The 20,064-nt window shown below is 42.0% G+C and overlaps 1 protein-coding gene and 1 pseudogene across 1 annotated transcript in view; one reads left to right on the forward strand and one right to left on the reverse strand.

Moving 5' to 3' along the window:
• Positions 1-18,502, forward strand: part of LCMT1 (leucine carboxyl methyltransferase 1) — a 67,447-nt gene extending 48,945 nt beyond the window's left edge. The window contains exons 6-11 of the mRNA XM_005697619.2: positions 1,119-1,221; positions 7,940-8,060; positions 12,216-12,317; positions 13,518-13,609; positions 15,300-15,397; positions 18,287-18,502. Coding sequence (XP_005697676.1) covers positions 1,119-1,221; positions 7,940-8,060; positions 12,216-12,317; positions 13,518-13,609; positions 15,300-15,397; positions 18,287-18,309 — 539 coding nt within the window. The 3' untranslated portion in view covers positions 18,310-18,502. The remainder of the gene's footprint in view (positions 1-1,118; positions 1,222-7,939; positions 8,061-12,215; positions 12,318-13,517; positions 13,610-15,299; positions 15,398-18,286) is intronic.
• LOC108633907 lies at positions 13,619-15,293 on the reverse strand (annotated as a pseudogene).

A 20,064-nucleotide genomic window follows, 5' to 3' on the forward strand; every position in this document is an offset into this window, starting at 1 on the left:
TGAAGGACAGGGAAGCCTGTCATGCTGCTGTCCATGGGCTTGCAGAGTCAGACACAACTTAGCAACTGAACAACAAAATATTATTTTATCTGTAAATTCTTTAGTACAAGAACTGTTTTCTTTTAAATGTAATACCTTGCAAATTGACAAAACATTTTGAGAGCAATTAGTACCAATATTGAAATAGACTTCCTCTTTGATCTCCTGATTCTGCTAATCATAACCAGCATAACTGGGCAAGTCCTTTGTAATATGTATATAAGGATATTCATTGCAATGCCTCAGATGAAATAAATTTGGAAGTACTGCCCAATACTGAGTGATTGGCTAAGTAAGTTGTTTTATCTACTCAGTGAAGCACTGTGAAATCACTACAGACAACGTTATCCCTCATACTGTTGTTGTTTTCCACCTTTTATTTTATACTGGAATATAGCCGATTAGCAATGTTACGATAGTTTCAGGTGAACAGCAAAGGGACTCAGCCATACATATACATGTAACCATTCTCCCCCAGACTCCTCTCCTATCCAGGCTGCCACATAACATTGAACTGAGTTCCATGTGCTGTATAGTATGTGATTATTGGTTGTCCATTTTAAATATAGCAGTGTGAATATGTCCATCCCAAACTCCCTAACTATCCCTTCCCCCATCTTCCCCCCCAGCAACCATAAGTTCATTCTCTAAGCCTGTGAGTCTCTTCCTGTTTTGTAAGTAAGTTCATTTGTTCCTGATGCTGTTGTTAAATAGGGAAAGCTTTCAGAACAAGTACTGGGTGGTCCCATTTTCTTTTATTGTGCAAGGTGTATGTGTGTGTGTGTGTATTTGAGGGGGGAGAAAGGGAGGGGGGGATGTGTCTGAGTTGTGTATATGAATTTAAGCACATAGAAAAAGGGATAGAATGTTATACATTAAAACACTAATAGTTATCTTTGAAAGGTATGATTTTCATTAATTTTCACTTCCTGATTTTTTTCCCCCATAATGAGCATGCATCTTTATAGTGGAGAAAAAACAGTACATTACTTTTGTTTTGAAAAATCCACATCCATTGAAGTTACAATCTCTTCCTGATAAGTTTCTGTTGAAATTACCATCTCTTCTTGCATTTACAGATGGGCACATGCTGGATTCAACAAGATATGCCATCATTGGAGCAGATCTCCGAGATATAGCTGACCTGGAAGAGAAGTTAAAGAAATGTAACATGAGTACACAGTGAGATTTTTTTTTAACTCTTACATTTGTGATTTCGTGCTAAATGGGGATAAGGCCAGTTGGAAGTACAGCGTAACTGCATATACCATTTTGTCGTCTGTAACCTTTATCATTTCATTGCTATTTAGAGTAGTTTTCTGAAGTTTTTTAAGAAGCAGTCTTCCCTAAGTCTGTTTTCCCATGAGAATCGCTTGTATCGCTTTTGTAAAATACTGATTCCTAATATCATAAGTTTGAGGGAAGATAATTGTATGCATAGAAACATATAATTGTAACATATAAAGAAAGGATTCGCATCCAGGGTATAAAAGAATAGCTACTTTTTTTTTTTAAGTCTAGTGGAAAAATGGGCAAAGAATAGATGACCAGACAGCTCAGAGGAAACTGGGTATCATGTTGAAATGGTATTGAACTTCAGTAGTAATCAGATGAAATTCTATTTTACTACCACCAGGTTGGCAGAAAGGTAGAAGTCTGACAGTATCAAGTGTGGGCATGGATACTGGGGGAAAGGAATGGTCATGTACCACTGGTAGAAGTGATTTTGGTATGACATTGCAAGGAGCAATCTGGAATTTAGTAAAATTGCTGGTATCGTGTGATATTGCAGTTCCATATTTGGATGTATCTCTCCTGAGAAGGTTTACATGTTTGTACAAGGAGGATGTTCACTGCGGCTTTCAGTTTTAGTAGCAGAAAACTGGAAACAACTGAAATGTCCATCAGGAGCAGAATGGATGAATGATGCGTAAAATGCATGACTTTGGAGAGAGCTCAAAAGTTTAATGTTGAGTTTTTAAAAACTAGATGGCAGAGTTATATGCAGAGTGTGATACCAAATGTGTAAAATCAACTCCTCCCCCCAAATACTGTATTTTTGTGATTACGTGTATACATCAAGGAAGTGTTTTTAAAATGGACCAGAAGGGTGCACACTGGATTCTTGAGTGTAGGTACCTTTGGGAGGAAGAAGAGGGCAGTGGGAGGTGTGGTTTTAGCACAGTGATGCTGGTCAAGTGGATAAGAGCTAGTGGGAGGAAAAGGCATATCTGCTTGGTCTGCCGTAGGTGAGGATAACACTTTCCAGGATATTTGAGGTGAAAGACTCAAGGGAGAGGTTTGGAAGGAAGGGATGGGAAAGAGAAAGTTATTTTAAAAAAATAAATTGAAGGCGAGGAATCAGCGGCAAACAATGAAAAATGAGCAATGAGGGAAATCACTGGAGGACAGGGAAGGGAGGAAGAGGAGCATGGACTGAGTTAACTCGCCTTTGAGGGAAGAGAAACCACCCCCCAGCCCCCAATCTTCTGAGAGGGGAAGAGGAGGGTAAGGACAGATACCAATACAGATAAGCTTTGGGCGATGGAGGGTGAGGGGAGTGTAGAGGGTGGAAGAGTGATCTTCCTGACGCATCGGCGTGGCGATGGCTGTCATCTCAGCGTACTGAAGCTCTTGCTCACATTTCTTCTGGAATCATCAACTAGGTTGTCATTCACAGGATTTACGTCCCCACCAGCCCAAATGTCAAAATGGGCTTTGTCACTCCAGCTTTACTGTCTGAATCTGTCTCACTTGCGTGTTCAGAAGTAAGGTCCATACATTGCCAAGAGTATTTATACTTCTTTTTTCCTTTGGGGAGACCCTCACATGGTTCACAAATTGCAGAATATGGTGTGTTTTCTTAAATTTATTTTTTAACTGAAGTATAGTTGATAAACAGTGTTGTGTTAGTTTTTGCTGTACAGCACAGTGACTCAGCTACACACACATTTACGTTCTTATTTGTATTTTTTTGCGTTATGATCTATCCCAGGATACTGAGTATAGTCCCTGTGCTGTACAGTGGGACCTTGCTGAGTATCCATTCTGTATATACTTGTTTACGTCTGCTAATCCCACACTCGCGGTCCATCCCTCCTTCGCCCCCTGTGCCCTTGGCAGCCGCAGATTTGATCTCTGTGTCTGTGAGTCTGTTTCTGATTCGTAGATAGGTCCATTTGTGCCATGGTTTAAGTTCCACGTATAAGTGATGTCATATGGTATTTGTCTTTCTCTTCAGACTTGCTTCGCTTCGTATGATAATCTCTGGTTGCATCGGTCCTGATGCAGATGTCGCTGTTTCATTCTTTTCTATGACTGAGTAGCATTTTATTGTGTATACACCACATCTTCATCCATTCCTCTGCTGGTGGACATTTAGGTTGCTTCCACATCTTGGCTGTTGTGAATAGTGGTGCTTTGACCATAGGAGTGCCTGTATCTTTTTGAATTGTAGTTTTGTCCAGATAGATGTCTAGGAGGGGAACTGCTGGATCATATGGTAATTCTATTTTTAGTTTTCTGAGGAACCTCCATACTATTTTCCATAGTGGGTGCACCAACTTATGTTCCCACCAAGAGTGCAGGAGGGCTCCCTTTTCTCCACATCCTCCAGCACTTGTTATTTGTAGACTTTTGAGTGAGTAGGAGGTGATACCTCATTGTAGTTTTGATTTTCATTTCTCTAATGATTAGCCAGTACTTTGGCCACCTCATGTGAAGAGTTGACTCATTGGAAAAGACTCTGATGCTGGGAAGGATTGGGGGCAGGAGGAGAAGGGGACGACCGAAGATGAGATGGCTGGATGGCATCACGGACTCGATGGACGTGAGTCTGAGTGAATTCCAGGAGATGGTGATGGACAGGGAGGCCTGGCGTGCTGCGATTCATGGGGTCGCAAAGAGTCGGACACGACTGAGTGACTGAACTGAACTGAATAATTGGCAATGCTGAGCTAGTGGTGTATATTCTTTTAACAGAAGGAAACACCCTTGACTTTGAAGGGTGTGTTGCTGGATTTCTTGGGAGCATGTGGGTTCGGGGAGGTCAACAGGAGATTAGTTAAAGCTGATGCCAGTGGCCTGGAGCCCGCTCAGGATGAAGAGAGCGCAAGTCTTGGGATCTCACCCTGGATCCCTATTTTACTTATGCTTGTTGTTATTGGTGTTCAGTCACCCAGTCGAGTCTGACTCTTTGCACCCCCATGGACTGTAGCACACAAGGCCTCTCTGTCCCTCACCATCTCCTGAAGTTTGCCCAAGGTCATGTCCATTGCAACGGTGATGCCATCCAGCCATCTCATCCTCTGACACCCTCTTCTTCTTCCCTCAATCTTTCCCAGCATCAGGGACTTTCCCAGTGAGTCAGCTGTTTGCATCAGATGACCAAAATACTGGAATTTCAGCTTCAGCATCAGTCCTTCCAATAAATATTCAGGGTTGATTTCCCTTAAGATTGGTGTGATCTCCTTGTTGTTCAGGGGACTTCCAGAAGTTTTTTTCTAGCTTCCACTTATGATTATACAGTGGAAATGACAAAAAGATTCAAGGGATTAGATCTGATAGACAGAATGCCTGAAGAACTATGGTTGGAGGCTCATGACCTTGTACAGGAGTCAGTGATCAAGACCATCCCCAAGAAAAAGAAATCCAAAAAGGCAAAATGGTTGTCTGAGAAGGCCTTGCAAATAACTGAGAAAAGAAGAGAAGCTAAAGGCAAAGGAGAAAAGGAAAGATACACCCATTTGAATGCAGAGTTCCAAAGAATAGCAAGAAGAAATAAGAAAGCCTTCCTCAGTGATCAATGCAAAGAAATAGAGGAAATCAATTGAATGGAAAAGACTAGAGATCTCTTCAAGGAAATTAGAGATACCAGGGGAACATTTCATGCAAAGATGGGTACAATAAAGGACAGAAATGGTATGAACCTAACAGAAGCAGAAGATATTAAGAAGAGGTGGCAAGAATACACAGAACTGTACAAAGAAGATCTTCATGACCAGATAATCATGATGGTGTGATCACTCACCTAGAGCCAGACATCCTTGAATGCAAAATCAAGTGGGGCTTAGGAGGCGTGACTACAAACAAAGCTAGTGGAGGTGATGGAATTCCAGTGGAGCTGTTTCAAATCCTGAAAGATGATGCTGTGAAAGTGCTGCACTCAATATGCCAGCAAGTTTGGAAAACTCAGCAGTGGCCACAGGACTGGAAAAGGTCAGTTTTCATTCCAATCCCAAAGAAAGGCAGTGCCAAAGAATGCTCAAACTACTGCACAATTGTACTCATTTCACACGCTAGTAAAGTAATGCTCAAAATTCTCCAAGCCAGGCTTCAACAGTATGTGAACTGTGAACTTCCAGATGTTCAAGCTGGTTTTAGAAAAGGCAGAGGAACCAGAGATCAAATTGCCAACATCTGTTGGATCAGCAAAAGAGCAAGGGAGTTCCAAAAAAACATCTACTTCTGCTTTATTGACTGTGCCAAAGCCTTTGACTATGTGGATCACAACAAATTGTGGAAAAGTGTTAAAGAGATGGGAATACCAGGCCACCTTACCTGCCTCTTGAGAGATCTGTATGCAGGTCAGGAAGCAACAGTTAGAACTGGACATGGAACAACAGACTGGTTCTAAATCGGGAAAGGAGTATGTCAAGGCTGTATATTGTCACCCTGCTTATTTAACTTCTATGCAGAGTACATCATGAGAAATGCTGGGCTAGATGAAGCACAAGCTGGAATCATGATTGCCAGGAGAAATATCAATGACCTCAGATCTGCAAATGACAGCACCGTTATGGCAGAAAGTGAAGAGGAACTAAAGAGCCTCTTGATGAAAGGGAAAGAGGAGAGTCAAAAAGTTGGCTTAAAGCTCAACATTCAGAAAACCAAGATCATGGCATCTGGTCCTATCACTTCATGTCAAATAGATGGGGAAACAATGGAAACAGTGAGAGATTTTATTTTAGGAGGCTCCAAAATCACTGCAGATGGTGACTGCAGCCATGAAATTAAAAGACGCTTACTCCTTAGAAGAAAAGCTATGACCAACCTAGACAGCACATTAAAAAGTAGAGACATTACTTTGCCAGCAAAGGTCCATCTAGTCAAAGCTATGGTTTTTTCCAGTAGTCATGTATGGATGTGAGAGTTGAACTATAAGGAAAACTGAGCACCAAAGAATAGATGCTTTTGTACTGTGGTGTTGGAGAAGACTCTTGAGTGTCCCTTGGACTGCAAGGAGATCCAACCAGTGCATCCTAAAGGAAATCAGTCATGACTATTCATTGGAAGGACTGGTGCTGAAGCTGAAATTCCAATATTTTGGCCACCTGATGTGAAGAACTGACTCATTTGAAAAGACCTTGATGCTGGGAAAGATTGAAGACAGGAGGAGAAGGGAACGACAGAGGGTGAGATGGTTGGATAACATCACCGATTCAATGGACATGAGTTTTGAGTAAGCTCCGAGAGTTGGTGATGGACAGGGAAGCCTGGCGTGCTGCAGTCTGTGGGGTTGCAAATAGTCAGACATGACTGAGCGACTGAACTGAACTGAACTGAACAGTTTGAAGGCATCCGTTCTTTGGCGTTCCACCTTCTTTACAGTCCAACTCTCACAACCATTTGTGACTACTGGGAACGCCATAACTTTAACTGTACAGACCTTTATCAGCTGAGTAATGTCTCTGCTTTTCAACACACTGTCTAGGTTTGTCATAACTTTCCTGCCAAGAAGCTTACTTCTGCTTACTAGTTGTTTAACAGAGGGCAGGGTTTTGGGGTTTTGTTTTTTTAATCTCTTTGAGCCTTAGTGTCTTCGTTTATGAACTGTGATAAAAACTATTTCACACGATGGTTTTGAAGATCAGGTAGCACATGTGAAAACAGCTGAGCAGAAATTGGCACATATTAGGCCCCTGAGTCAGCTGCATCTGACTCTGAGTACAGCTGCAGCTGTATAGCCAGCTGTTTGGAAAATGTGCTGGTAGGTCATGGAAGTAATCGTGTATAAATCAGACCAGATCTTCATAGGAAGTTTGCCTCACTTTGGAGATGTACGAAATAGATGAAAACAAATTGGTGTGACAAGTATTCAGATTACATATTCTCCCCTGTGGCTTCATTTGTGTCTCTCTTTTCCTTTATGGGCTGTCTTCTCTGCTTTTCTTTCAGTTATATTTTGAAAAGTGTTAATCCTCTTTCTAATGTTGCTAATGGCTACCTTTTACAAAATATATGTAAATATGTTTAACTTCATTTTTTAAATGATTCAAGTCTACAAAGAAGTTGCAAAAATCATACAAAAAATTCCCAAATAGCCTTCTTTAACCTGGCCTGGGCCTAGCTGGGTGGTTCATCTGCTAGGGGCCAGGTTTAGCTCATGTTCTTTGGGGTTCGTTCATGTGTGGAGAACAGATTGGTCAGTGGAGCTGTGTCATTCTCAACCACAGGACCTCCCCTCCTAGGGCAAGCTAGCTTGGGTTCATTTCCATGGTGGTTTCAGGTTTCCAAGTACAGCAAGAGAGCAAGTGCCAGCGTCCAGGTCATTTCCAAGCTTCTGGTGGTAACACATTTGTTGCTGTTCCAAAGCAAGTTACATGACTTGACCAGATTCCAGGGGGAGGGAAATAAACTCTGCCTCCTGAGTGGGAGACTCTGCCTGCACCATGCCACAGTGTGGATGTACAGTTAGGAAGAACCTGTAGCCATTTTTATAGTCTGCATTTTCAACTGCAAGACAAAAATGATTGCTGATCACTCACCTTTTTGCATTGTAAAACTTAGAGTCGTGTGACATTGACCGAAAGCACTGGGGTATGAACTACAATGTGAGTGCATTTAGAGAGTCCCATCTGGATGAAAACATCTTTATGTGCCTTTTTTTTCTTCCCTTAAGATTGCCAACCCTCCTGATAGCTGAATGTGTGCTGGTGTACATGACTCCGGAGCAGTCTGCAAACCTCCTCAAGTGGGCCGCCAACAGTTTTGAGGCTGCCATGTTCATAAACTACGAACAGGTAAGAGGAAGCTCAAGAAATCCATGTTCTGTGCAGGACTCCAGGGGTGGCTTTCTTTCTCTTGAGCCCCCTTGGAATACGCTTTCCCTTATTATTTTCCTTCTGCCTCTATAGCTCCTTTGTTAATCAGTTCCAGCAAACCTAGTATTCTTTTCCTTTCTTGAGGTTTATTTATTTAATTTTTTTTTTGGTTGAACTGGGTCTTCGTTGCTGCCTATGGGCTTTCTCTGGTAGCAGCCGGCAGGGGCTACTCTCTAGTTACGGTTCCAGGGCTTATTGTGGTGGCTTCTCTTGCTGCGGAGCACAGGCTCGAGAGCGAGGGCACAGTAGTCATGGCACGTGGGCTCAGTTGCCAGGCGGCATGTGGGATCTTCCCAGGCTAGGGATTGAATCGGTGTCTCTTGCATTCCAGGGTGGATTCCTAACGACTGTCCTAAGCCTAGTATTTTTGATTTCATGACTGCCTGCAAACTTTTATCTAGAGTTTCTGGAACTTCCATCTTGGCCTTTAAGGAAGTTGTTTACTCTAAAGTCATAGATCTTGATGGAGGGAATTTTGGCTGTCATCAGGGTAGGGGTAGCTAACTCACATGCCTTCAGAGGCAGATAGTGATGTAAATGGAAGAAGCTGGCCAGGTGTCATACGTTGTGAAGTAGTGGGGCCTGTGGTGACCTGGGACACCCACGTCCCATTTCACGGATGCCCGCTTTTCAGTGCCAGTCAGTTGTTACCATGTGGAGTGAGCCTAGAGTTGCCTGAACTCCCAATTTTTCAAGAGAGATTAGGAATCTAGGATTTTACTGTCTCATTTCCTGTGGCTCAGTTGGAATGAGCTGAGCTGAGCTCATTCAGTGAGCTACAGCTCCTGCAATGGGGTAGACCTGGGTTCAATCCCTGGGTTGGAAAGATCCCTTAAGAGAAAGGCTACCTACTCCAGTATTCTGGCTTGGAGAATTCCAAGGACTGAATTCCTGGAGAATTCACTTCACTTTCCTGATTTCTAAAATCACTGAGTCTGGCCTATGGCTCGCTGTTCTCTTCTCATCAGGTGCCTAAAGGGTTATGTTTTAGTGTTTTGGAATAATTCGTCTTGGGTCTGTGTGACCTGCAGCAGAATTGCTCTGTGGTTGGGAGTTCATGCTGTGGAGACAGACTGCCTAGCTCTGTGATCTGGACAAGTTACTTGACCTCTCTGTGCCTATTTCCTCATCTGAAAAATGAGGATAATAGTACCCCAGCCTCACAGTTCATAAACGAGTTAACAGGTGCACAAGCATTGACAGCATTAAGTAAGCTGTTATTAACTCAGTTATTATTTGGATCTCTTGAAGCCCCAGGGATAAGAATACCTGCCTCTCAGGTCTAAATAATCCAGACTAAATTTGGCAAGTGCATTCATTAAAAAAAGAAGAAGACTTGCCTCTCTGGATTATTGTGGGAACTCCTGAGATATTGAACAGCAGTGGCCTGATGAACAGTGCCAATACATGTTAGCTACTTTTATTGTTTATTTTAGTTTCGCTTTATTGATTTTATTTATTTATTTTTTTACCGCTTTTTGTTTTATTTTCAAATGTTATTACAGATAAGGCAATGCAGGGCCTTGCCCCATGTCATGTAGCTACAAACAGGTCTGGGGCTGGACCTTGGTCTCCTGTCTTTCCCACCCCCGACCCAGCCCAGGTTCTGGTATAGGTGGCTCTTGGTTGGTTGATTTTTCTTCTTTTCCTCTCTTTAATTGGTAGCATTCCTCAGATTCAGTCATTTAAAAAAAAAAACATTTAAATATTTATGTATTTTTTTTGACTGCACTGGGTCTTCGTCGCTGCACGTGGGCTTTCTCTGGTTGCGGAGCGGGGACTACCCTTGAACTGTGGGGCTCAGACTTCTCGTTGCAGTGGCTCCTTTTGTGGAGCGCGCTCTAGGGCACACGGGCTTCAGTGGTTGGGGCTCATGGGCTTAGTTGCTCCAAGGCACGTGCAATCTTCCAGACCAGGGTTCGAACTGGCATCCCCTGCACTGCAAAGTGGATTCTTAACCACTGGACCACCAGGGAAGCCGCAGACGTAGTCTTTTGACCTGGTAAATAAATATAATGGCTGCTGGCCTCGTCAGTCTGTACAATCAACATGGATAAATCCTGGTGACCTGTCTGTTTTGGGGACACCATACCTGGGAAGAAGGAATTTCACTTCCCACATTTCCACACGTTTCAGACGTGCACTGTTTCATTTGTGTGTTCTTTTATTCAACATCACGTGAGAGATAAGGGGTTAAATAAATTTTGGCCAGAGACCCTGTCATTTTGGTGCAGGGCTGAGATTGTACTAGTTTTTAGTATGTTGACTGCAGCTGTCTCTCAAGGGGCTTAAACCCTGCCCACCACCTTCATTTTGTGAATAATCAACTTTTAATTCATTTATTTCCTGACAAGTACAGAATCATCAGCCTTATGTTCGTCAATTGCTCATATGTCTTATGTTGTTATTTAATTAATAGTTAAATGACAAAACAACGTAGATGATGATTATTTCAGTAATGATTTCAGATTCTTAGAATTTGATTACTTATATAGCTGGCGCTTTTCTTTTGAGTTTCATATATATTAACCTGTTTAATCATTACAACAGCCCACAAGGTAGGTACTAGTACTATCCTGGTTTTACAGATAAGGGTTTGAACCAAGGGATTAGGTATCTTGCCTCACAGCTATTAAATATCAAGCCAATATTCAAACCGAGGCAATAAAATGAAGGAGTTTGTGCTCATAAATATGCTTCTATTCTGAATGAATAGTCTGCAATCATATCATTACTGCCACATAAGCTCTATGCATCCTCCCCAAAAAAGAGTAACATTGGTTCTTGACTTGCAGAGGATTAGGGAATCACTTCATATATTGTTAAAGGGCTGAATTTTTGATGCCTTATATATGACAAAGTACCAGTGTGTGTGCTACATTAATGTGCATAATATTTTGTTTTGCACACATATATACATGATGTTTTTATTTTAATTGCAGGCTAGTTACTGTACAATATTTTAGTGGTTTTTGCCATACATTGACATGCATCAGCCATTTTGCACACATATGTACATGATGTTTTTTAAACTTTTTTTTTTTTTTTTTTTTTTTATAAATTCAGAGGTAGGTAAGGTGGCCTGGTATTCCCATCTCTTTAAGAATTTTCCACAGTTTGTTGTGATTCTCACAGTCAGTCTTCAGTGTAGTCAGTGTAGCAGATGTTTTTCTGGAATTCCCTTGCTTTTTCTGTGATCCAACGGATGTTGGCAATTTGATATCTGGTTCCTCTGCCTTTTCTAAATCCTGTTTTGAAATACATCTGAAAATTCTTGGTTCAGATACTGTTGAAGCCTAGCTTGAAGGGTATTGAGCATTACCTTGCTAGAATGTGAAATGAGCGCAGTTGTATAGTAGTCTGAACAGTCTTTGGCATTGTCTTTCTTCTTTATTCAGAAAGTAATGCCACATGCAAAATTAAAAAAAAAAAAGTCATATAATTTGAAGGGTAAACAAAGAAAAGTCTCTCATCTATCACAGACTTCAGCCTCTAACCTGGGAAGCAACCTTGCTATATTCTAGAATTTCCCTGTGCATATATAAATGTGAAGAGAGATTCTCCCCCCCCCCCAAAGATAGATGGGAGCATACTATACGCATTCCTTTGTAAATTACTTTTCAAGAGTTTATCTTAGGAACCATCTCATATCTGTCTGTCTTCTTTTTATGTTTTCATGTTTTCACGGCTGTATGGTATTTCATTGTATGAACCTGCCAGAATTTATTTAGCCCCAAGCAATGGGTATTTCAGTTCTTTCCAGATCCTTTCTATCACACACAGTGCTGTAGTAAATCTTCTTGCATCTTCACATACACACACAAGTCTACCTGTGAGACAGGCTCCTGGCAGTGGAGTTATCTGGTTCCAGGCTGAGTGTTTACAATGGAGGAACACTGCCCAGTTGCCTTTTGAGGGCTGTACTCCATCAGCACTGCACTTGGGGTTCCATGGCCTGCGCTGGGTATTACCAGCCTTGACTGCTTAGCAGTAGGATGTGGTTATTTTATTTTGCATGTTTTAAGAAGCAGCGAGACCCTGCGGCAGTGCCCAGCCTCCCCTCTCCCTTCCCAGGTGAACATGGGTGACCGGTTTGGGCAGATCATGATCGAGAACCTGCGGAGACGACAGTGTGACCTGGCCGGAGTGGAGACTTGCAAGTCGCTGGAGTCACAGGTCAGAGGGCAGAAGCCCAGACGTCCTCTTGTACCCTGGCCAACTGAGAAAGGGCCTCCTCCCTACACAGATGGGGGAATGTGAGGGTCCTTCTGGAGTGCCTGCCTGCGGTTCATCGTGCAAGGGAGATCCAAGCCATGTGCTACCATCTTGGCATGGAAAATACAAGTTTACATTTCCTGTCTCCTGTTACTTTAATTTTTTATTATGCTGTTTTTCAAACAAAATAAGAGTAGAGGGAATAATTACAGTGAACACCTATGTCCCACCACCCAGCTTCAGTAATTAATCATATTTTGTCATTGCCACATTGTTACCCCTTCCCCCAAATTTTTGTTGGTGGTGTCATTGGAAAGGTGGCTCAGTGGTAAAGAATCTGCTGGCAGTTCAGGATTCACGAGTAGATGTGGGTTCAATCGCTAGGTCAGAAAGATCCCCTGGAGGAGGAAATGGCAACCCACTCCAGTGTTCTTGCCTGGATAATCCCACGGGCAGAGAAGCCTGATGGGCTGCAGTCCATGGGGTTACAAAGAGTCAGACATGACTGAGTGTCTGAGCATATCATTGGAATATTTAAGGCAAATCCAAGACACTGTTTCGTTTCCCTTGTAAGTACTTCAGTGTGAATCTCCTACCAGTGAGGACCTTCCTCTGCCCAAGATACTGATAGTACCATGATCACATCTGACAAGTTGACATGCTCCTTCATAGCAGCTGACACCCACCCAGTTCATACTTGGTTTTTACCAGTCATCTAAAAAATTGTTCATGGTTGGTGTATTTGAATCAGGATCCAAACATGATTCCCACTTTGTACTTGACTTAAATTCTTGCAATCTGTAATTGTTCCCCCAAAATCTAGAATTTTTTTGGTGACGAGGCACCTCCCTATCCCTACCCCCTTTTAAATGGCTTAGTTTTTACATGGCCTGTGTCATTACCACCAGGGCCCTTTAAAAACCTGTTGCTTATGAAGAACAGTTTCTTCCTTTATTTCTCTTTAAATATTATGCTTTACGGTGCCCCCACTGTAACAGTACCTGTTGAGTAGAGAAAATGGGGAAAATGAAAAGACAGATGAGAGGGTCCAGAATGGGCTTTAGAAAGAGGAGCCCTCTGAGGGAAGCTGTGTGTGCAAAGAGCGCCTCCGGTCGTGTGACAGCTCCTGTCGTCTCCCTTTCTCTCCGCCCCACATTTTAGAGAGAACGGCTCCTGTCCAGCGGGTGGGAGTCAGCGTCAGCCATCGACATGATGGAATTGTACAGCAGGTTGCCTCGTGCCGAAGTGATCAGGTATGGGATTGACAAGAGTCTGCTCCATGGCAAATAATTGTGAATGAAAGGCATCATTGTCCATACCTTTTAATGTTTAAAAAAATAACAACCCAACCCCAAACTAGACCTATTTGAAACAAGTTAACTGCTGCTAACATCGATTAAACATTGCTAGCTCCTTGAGACTAACTCATTAGCTATTAGCCAAGATAAGGTTTATGCCCAAACAGATTATTTTAGTCAAAATAAGAAGTTACACCTCTGCAGTGGAAATCTTGCGCAATCCCTGTGTTTTGGAAAAGGAGGAAAGTCACATTGCCCAAGGGGGCCTAAGGTGGTGGTGGGGAGTCTGCTTATGGATTTTTAAGTGGACTTTCCCCCTCATTATAAAAGAAATACATGCTTGTTGTTCTAAAACAATTTTCAAGTAAAGTGCATGAAGTATAGAGCAGTTGTGTGCTATGAATAAATTGGAGTATATTCTTTTTCTATGTGTTTATAAATATTTATCAACCTATAGATTTGTATTTTTTGAATCAGTAGATTGATACATGTATTTGTCTGTAAACCACCATCCTTTCAAAAGCTTAACAATAGCTTATATTTAGTTACCATATCCTATTTAGTGGTGCCTGGTATTTATATCGATGTGTGGATATATGCTAATGACAACAGTTTTTCAAATTGAGATATAATTGACAGAAAACATTAGATTCAGGTGCACAACATTTTTTTAAGGAGAACCACTTTATTTTGAGTAGTAGACAAAACTCCGTTTAAAATGTAATAAAAGAAAAAAAAAATGTAATAAAAGAAACCCTCCGTCAGTTTCTTCAGTTAGTCCGAAGAATAAAACCTCCAGCTTAATTAGAATTTACATTTAACCTTAAATATTCTAAAATCCATCCATGTCAGCTTTGGAGTTTTAATCTTGCCCTATCCTATGAAATAGAGCAAACTTTGATCAATAATCAGACTCCTAATTTTTGCCATTCAACCATATTTTTTCATCTTGCTTTCTGACTCTATACATTCCATCCACAGTGTTCAATGGATTTGTAATAAACTTCCAAGGTGAAGGGAAATTTCTTGCTCATCGTTTGCCTAAAATCTTGGCTTGTGTTCATCTTTTGAAACAAAAAACACAGACCAAAAATGCCCTCAGGTTCCACTACTAAAACTCCTTTAAAGATCTTCTTTGCCAGTGGTTCCAGAGCGCAGTCCGTGCCATCTGAAGCAAGGTCTTGGAGCAGAACCCCACCGGGTGCAGCAGACAGCGGGCAGGACATGGCAGCAGTCCTGGTCTAATTTACATTTCTTTTCACATAAATGAGATTGAAAAGCCCTTGTTTTTCTCCTTGCCAGTGATCTGGTCTTTTACCCATCTTTTAAATAAGTTTTAAAAAGTGTTCTTACTGAAGTGTAACAGCTCGTTTATATAACAAGGAAATCTACCCCCTGTCATTTGTGTTACAAACATTCTCTTCCAGTTTGTCATCTGTCACTTTTGACTTTGCTTATGGAGTTTTTTTTTTCTTCTTCTTCTTTTCAAAAATTAAGCTAAAATGGGCCCACGCCATATGTACTATTCTGTAGCCCACTTCTTTTCACGTAGTCTATCCTGAACGCTTTTCCATGCCTGGCAGTATGCGTCATGGCCTTCATTTTTAATTGGATACGTTTGTACTGTTATCTTTTCATTCCACAGAATAGAGTCCCTTGAATTCCTGGATGAAATGGAGCTTCTTGAACAGCTCATGCAGCATTACTGCCTTTGCTGGGCCACCAAAGGAGGAAGCGAACTAGGTAGGTGACTTCACTTATATTGATTGGAATTTTTCTAGGGAACTTTTTGTCTCCGGAGAGCGTAACACTCAATGGGAATTTTCTACCCAGGAAGAACTAGGGCTCGTATACATGGATCTGTGAACATAGAGAATCAGCAGTTATATCCTCTGTTTTTATAGCACAAAACCCAGGAGAACTATTTAAATAAACCACATATATGAAAACCAACCAACAGCCCTCTAGGGCTGTTTGTGGAATTTCCTCAACTGGTGGTGAGAGACCTTGAGTCTTGAAATCATCTTAATGAAAGGGTCCAATGTTCAGCTTTTTGATCTGCTTGTAACCAGGTTTGCCGCATGTTAAGACACACAGGTCATTGTTTCTGTCTAACACCTCTGCAGCTGTGGGTTGGATTTCTCTCTCTTATCTTCTTTTATATTGGAGGTGAATTCCCCTGGCTTGGAAGAGTCGGACCGTGGGGACAAAGCCTGGAGCCTTGTCTCAGTGCCTTGTTGCCTTGATCTTGACCGAGTTCCTCCTTCACAGCTGCCCCTCGCTGACCGTGCTTCCCCTGGGCATCTCTCCAGCCCAGTGGGGATAGTTTTAGATCCTAGTTCTGGCCTTTGCTGTTAAAGTGCTCCCAGACTTCCTGTAGCTCTGTCTGACATACTGCCTTAGGCAAGTAGTGAATATGAAACAAAGAGCTTAGGGGAGTCAAGGATTGTCTCCTGTGTGAAGATTCCAGGTTGTTAATCATCCTCCTTGGGCTTATCTTTCCACCAGTTTATAAATTTACCCAGCTGGGCAGTTCAGTCCACAAAATCCATTTATTTTTTATTTAAAAAATCATTTATTACTGTGTTTTTGTACTGCTGTTTTCCCGCATTTTTGAAAACAGTATAATTTTAAGCAGAGACTTTGGAAAGTTCTCAAAAAAAGTATGGCAAAGGGAAAAAAAATCACCCATATGCCCAGCACTCAGAGATAACCTCTGGCAGCTTTTCCCTTCTATTCTGTTTCTAGCTGTGGATTTGTTTTTAGTGGGGTTTAATTTATCTGTGTAACCTTGATTCTGGATCTCTTTAAGCTTAATATTATAACATAAGCATTTCCCCTTGCTACTAAAAACTCTGCATGAGCATAATTTTCACGGCTTTATAAATATTCTGTCATGAAGCTCTGTCTGCATTTACTTAATTTTCTTACACTTTTAAAAAATATAGGTGACTTGTATAGAATTAATTCTAGATTCTGCCAAGTAATGACGCTTTGAGCTTTTCCACGTAAGGGGCTTCTTTTCCCCACTTCTCAGCCGGCTACTTGTGGTATCAGTATAGTAAGTCACTTACATACGACCTTCACGTTGTGAACTTTTAAAGATGCGAGCATGTGCATCAGCGTCAGGTGTGAGCGACACTGCAGCTTTCCCTCCGTCTCCTGTTGCCAACAGTCCTTCAGCTCTACAGCCTCCCACTTCCCTGCCCCCTTCCGTCAGTAACTCTTCTTGCCCCTTCACTCACTGCCAGCCCCTGTATGCTGAGCTGTTGTACTGTACTACTGTACTTTTCAAGGTACTGTACTGTGAGATTAAAAATGTTTATTTTGTATGTTTGTTTTTTTATGTATTATTTGCGTGAAAAGTATTATAAACCTATTACAGTACAGTACTGTATAGCCAATTGTGTCAGCTGGGTATGGTGGCTAACTTCGTTGTACTTATGAACAAATTGTACTTGCTAATACGCTCTTGGAATGGAATGGAATGGAACTCATTCCTATGTAAGGGACTTATTGTACTTAACTTGTATGTGTGTAGAGGACAAACTGTGTTTGCTCGAAGTTCAACGTTTAAAAGACCAAGTTCCTAAGAATAGGCCGTAGGACAAAATCCGAACAGATTGATACTAAACAAACATACAGCCAAGACTCTGGAAAATCAGAATGATTCTCCAATAATAAAATCGCCTGCTAAAACAAGATTCAACACTCTTCAGAGGAAGATATCAGAATTCAGAGTCTCCTCAGCTTACCACCCACCGTGTTCAGTTTAGATCAGTCGCTCAGTCATGTCCAACTCTTTGCGACCCCATGGACCACAGCAGGTCAGGCTTCCCTGTCCATCAACAACTCCTAGAGGTTGCTGAAACCCTTGTCCACTGAGTCGGTGATGCCATCCAACCGTCTCATCCTCTGTTATCCCCTTCTCCTCCTACCCTCAATCTCTCCCAGCATCAGGGTCCTTTCCAGTGAGTCAGTCTTTCACATCAGGTGGCCAAAGTATTAGAGTTTTAGCTTCAGTATCAGTCCTTCCAATGAATATTCAGGACTGATTTCCTTTAGGATGGACTGGTTAGTATTTGATTAAAAAATTACTAGATATGTGAAGAAATAAATTGCCCACACCAGTCTTTTTTATTACTGAATTCGACTCAGAAGAGAAAAGGGTGAAAATTGCTAAGGCTAGTCAGTAACCCTTTGACTTCTTTCTCACCTAAAATGGGCCAGTAGTAATTTTCAAATGTATTTAAGTTAAAAAGCAGAACACTCAAGAATGAACTCGTTAAACAAGTTGTCTGAATGAAAGGTATTAATTCAGAAAAAAAAAAAAGTTCAGCATTTAAAGAATAGACTTGTGGACTACTGGAGAGCCCATAAACCGCTATAACATTTCTTAATCCCTTTTAAACCGCCAGTAAACACTGTCTTATCCAGCCTCCTGTTTCCTTGTGGAATCTTATCTTACACAACCAGGAGGCCCGGGTGCAGTAATTGAATGTGCAGCCATTGCCCCAGAGCTGGTCCCTATGGACCTGGGGCCCCAGGGTCACATTCTTCCACCTCTGACTGTTTTCTCTGCCTCCGCCTGTGACAGCCCCTTCTCAGCATCTGTGCGTTTCCTCCCCTCAGGTTTGAAGGAAATAACTTATTGATCTGTTCAAGACTCGTGCTGAGCCAGAGCTGAAGCCAGCGACCTTTCCGGAGCTGAGTCTCCAAGTTTCCTGAGTGGTGGGGAAGCCCCACTGCCATTCTCCGCCACTCTCCGAGAAGCCTCGTTTACTGGAGTGTTGTACAAGTTCCTGTTCCTGTTGGCTAACAGTTTAAATAAATCTCCGTTGCCAGTTGCCGGTGTGTTGGTCCTCTGCTGTTTATCCTTTGCTCCCCTGGGGGGACTGTGGTTCCCCTCTTTGTCAGCTGGAACCGAAGATCCTCAGCCCGACCTTGACCTTGGCCCACTCCCCATGAGTCAGACTCAGCTCCTGCATCCGTTGTGGGATTTACTCCCATGCGCTCTTATGTGTGGCACCTGGCCTTGCGCTTGGCATCTTGACCAGAGGTTGGAGCTCGTCTCTGCTCCCATTTCTGCCCTTGCCTGCTCAAGTCCTCCTTCACCTTGGTCACTGTGGCAGGCTGAATGATGACCCTCTAAAATGTCCCTTCCCAATCCTCCCAGCTGAGAGTATATTACCTTGTATAGCAAAAGGGATTTGCAGATGTGATTAAGTTAAGGATCTTGAGGTGGGAGCATCCAGGTGGGTCAGATGTAATCACAAGAGTCCTTCCTTTTAAGGGAGGAAGGGAGGGCAGAGTCAGAGGAACAGGCTTTGTAACACCACAAGCAGAGACCAGAGTGATACACTTTGAAGATGAAGGAAGGGTGAAAGTTGAGGAATATAAGTGGTCACTGGATGCTGAAAAGGGCAAGAGGATATCTCACAGTGTCCAGAAGGAACCAGTCTTGCCAACACTTGGACTTCAGCCCAGTGAAACTAATTTCAGATGTCTTACTCCCAGGACAAGAAGAGAATAAACTTGTATCGTTGTAAGCCGGTGAGTCTGTGGTCATTTGTTATAGCAGCAGTAAGAAACTAATACAGATACGATACTAGTACAGATTAAAGGGTCCCTGGAGATTCAGAATCATAAGGCCTGTCCATGCCTGATAACATTCTTGGTTGTGTGAGTGAGCTGTGAACTTGAACCTGAGTATGCAGAATGGCATCAAGGCAGCCCCCCAGCCCTCTCCTCTCCTAGAGGTTGCAGAATCAGAGATCAGTGTTCCCTAGAGTGTGACCTGCGTCCCACTACACAACAGTGTGCTTGTGGGAGGGAGTCAGTGGTGATACAGCGTGAAATAGCATTGAATAACCCAGTGAGGAAGTTACTTGCTTTTCACTTATCTTTCAGATCTTAAGAATTAGTTCAAGGAAAAGATCACAGGCTGGTACTGATGGGTCTTCAACACTAATGTCATATTTACTAATTCATTGTTTTTGAAACCATGTACTGTCCATAAATGGATGGTGAATCCATTTGGGGAATCAAGTCCATTATTTGTAAAAGATAAGGAATAAAATGGAAAACGTTCATAGCACGTTATCAGTAGTAAGGGTCCGTACTTTTTTATAACTTGTTTCATTTTTATGTGTGTTTGCCCTACCATGTTAGCATTGTTCCTAATGTTTTGGTCTTGTTTTTTAAGTGAAATACAGTTGACTTACAATGTTGTATTAATGTCTGTTGTACAGCAAAGTGATTCAGTTATACATATGTATACATTCTTTTTAATTTTCTTTTCCATTATGGTTCATTACAGTTGGATCTAGTTCCCTGTACTATACAGTAGGACCTTGTTTTTTATCTAGTCTATATGTAACAGTTTGCGTCTGCCAACCTGAAACTCCCAA

The sequence above is a fragment of the Capra hircus genome, chromosome 25 (assembly GCF_001704415.2).
Source record: "Capra hircus breed San Clemente chromosome 25, ASM170441v1, whole genome shotgun sequence".
Classification (NCBI taxonomy): domain Eukaryota; kingdom Metazoa; phylum Chordata; class Mammalia; order Artiodactyla; family Bovidae; genus Capra; species Capra hircus.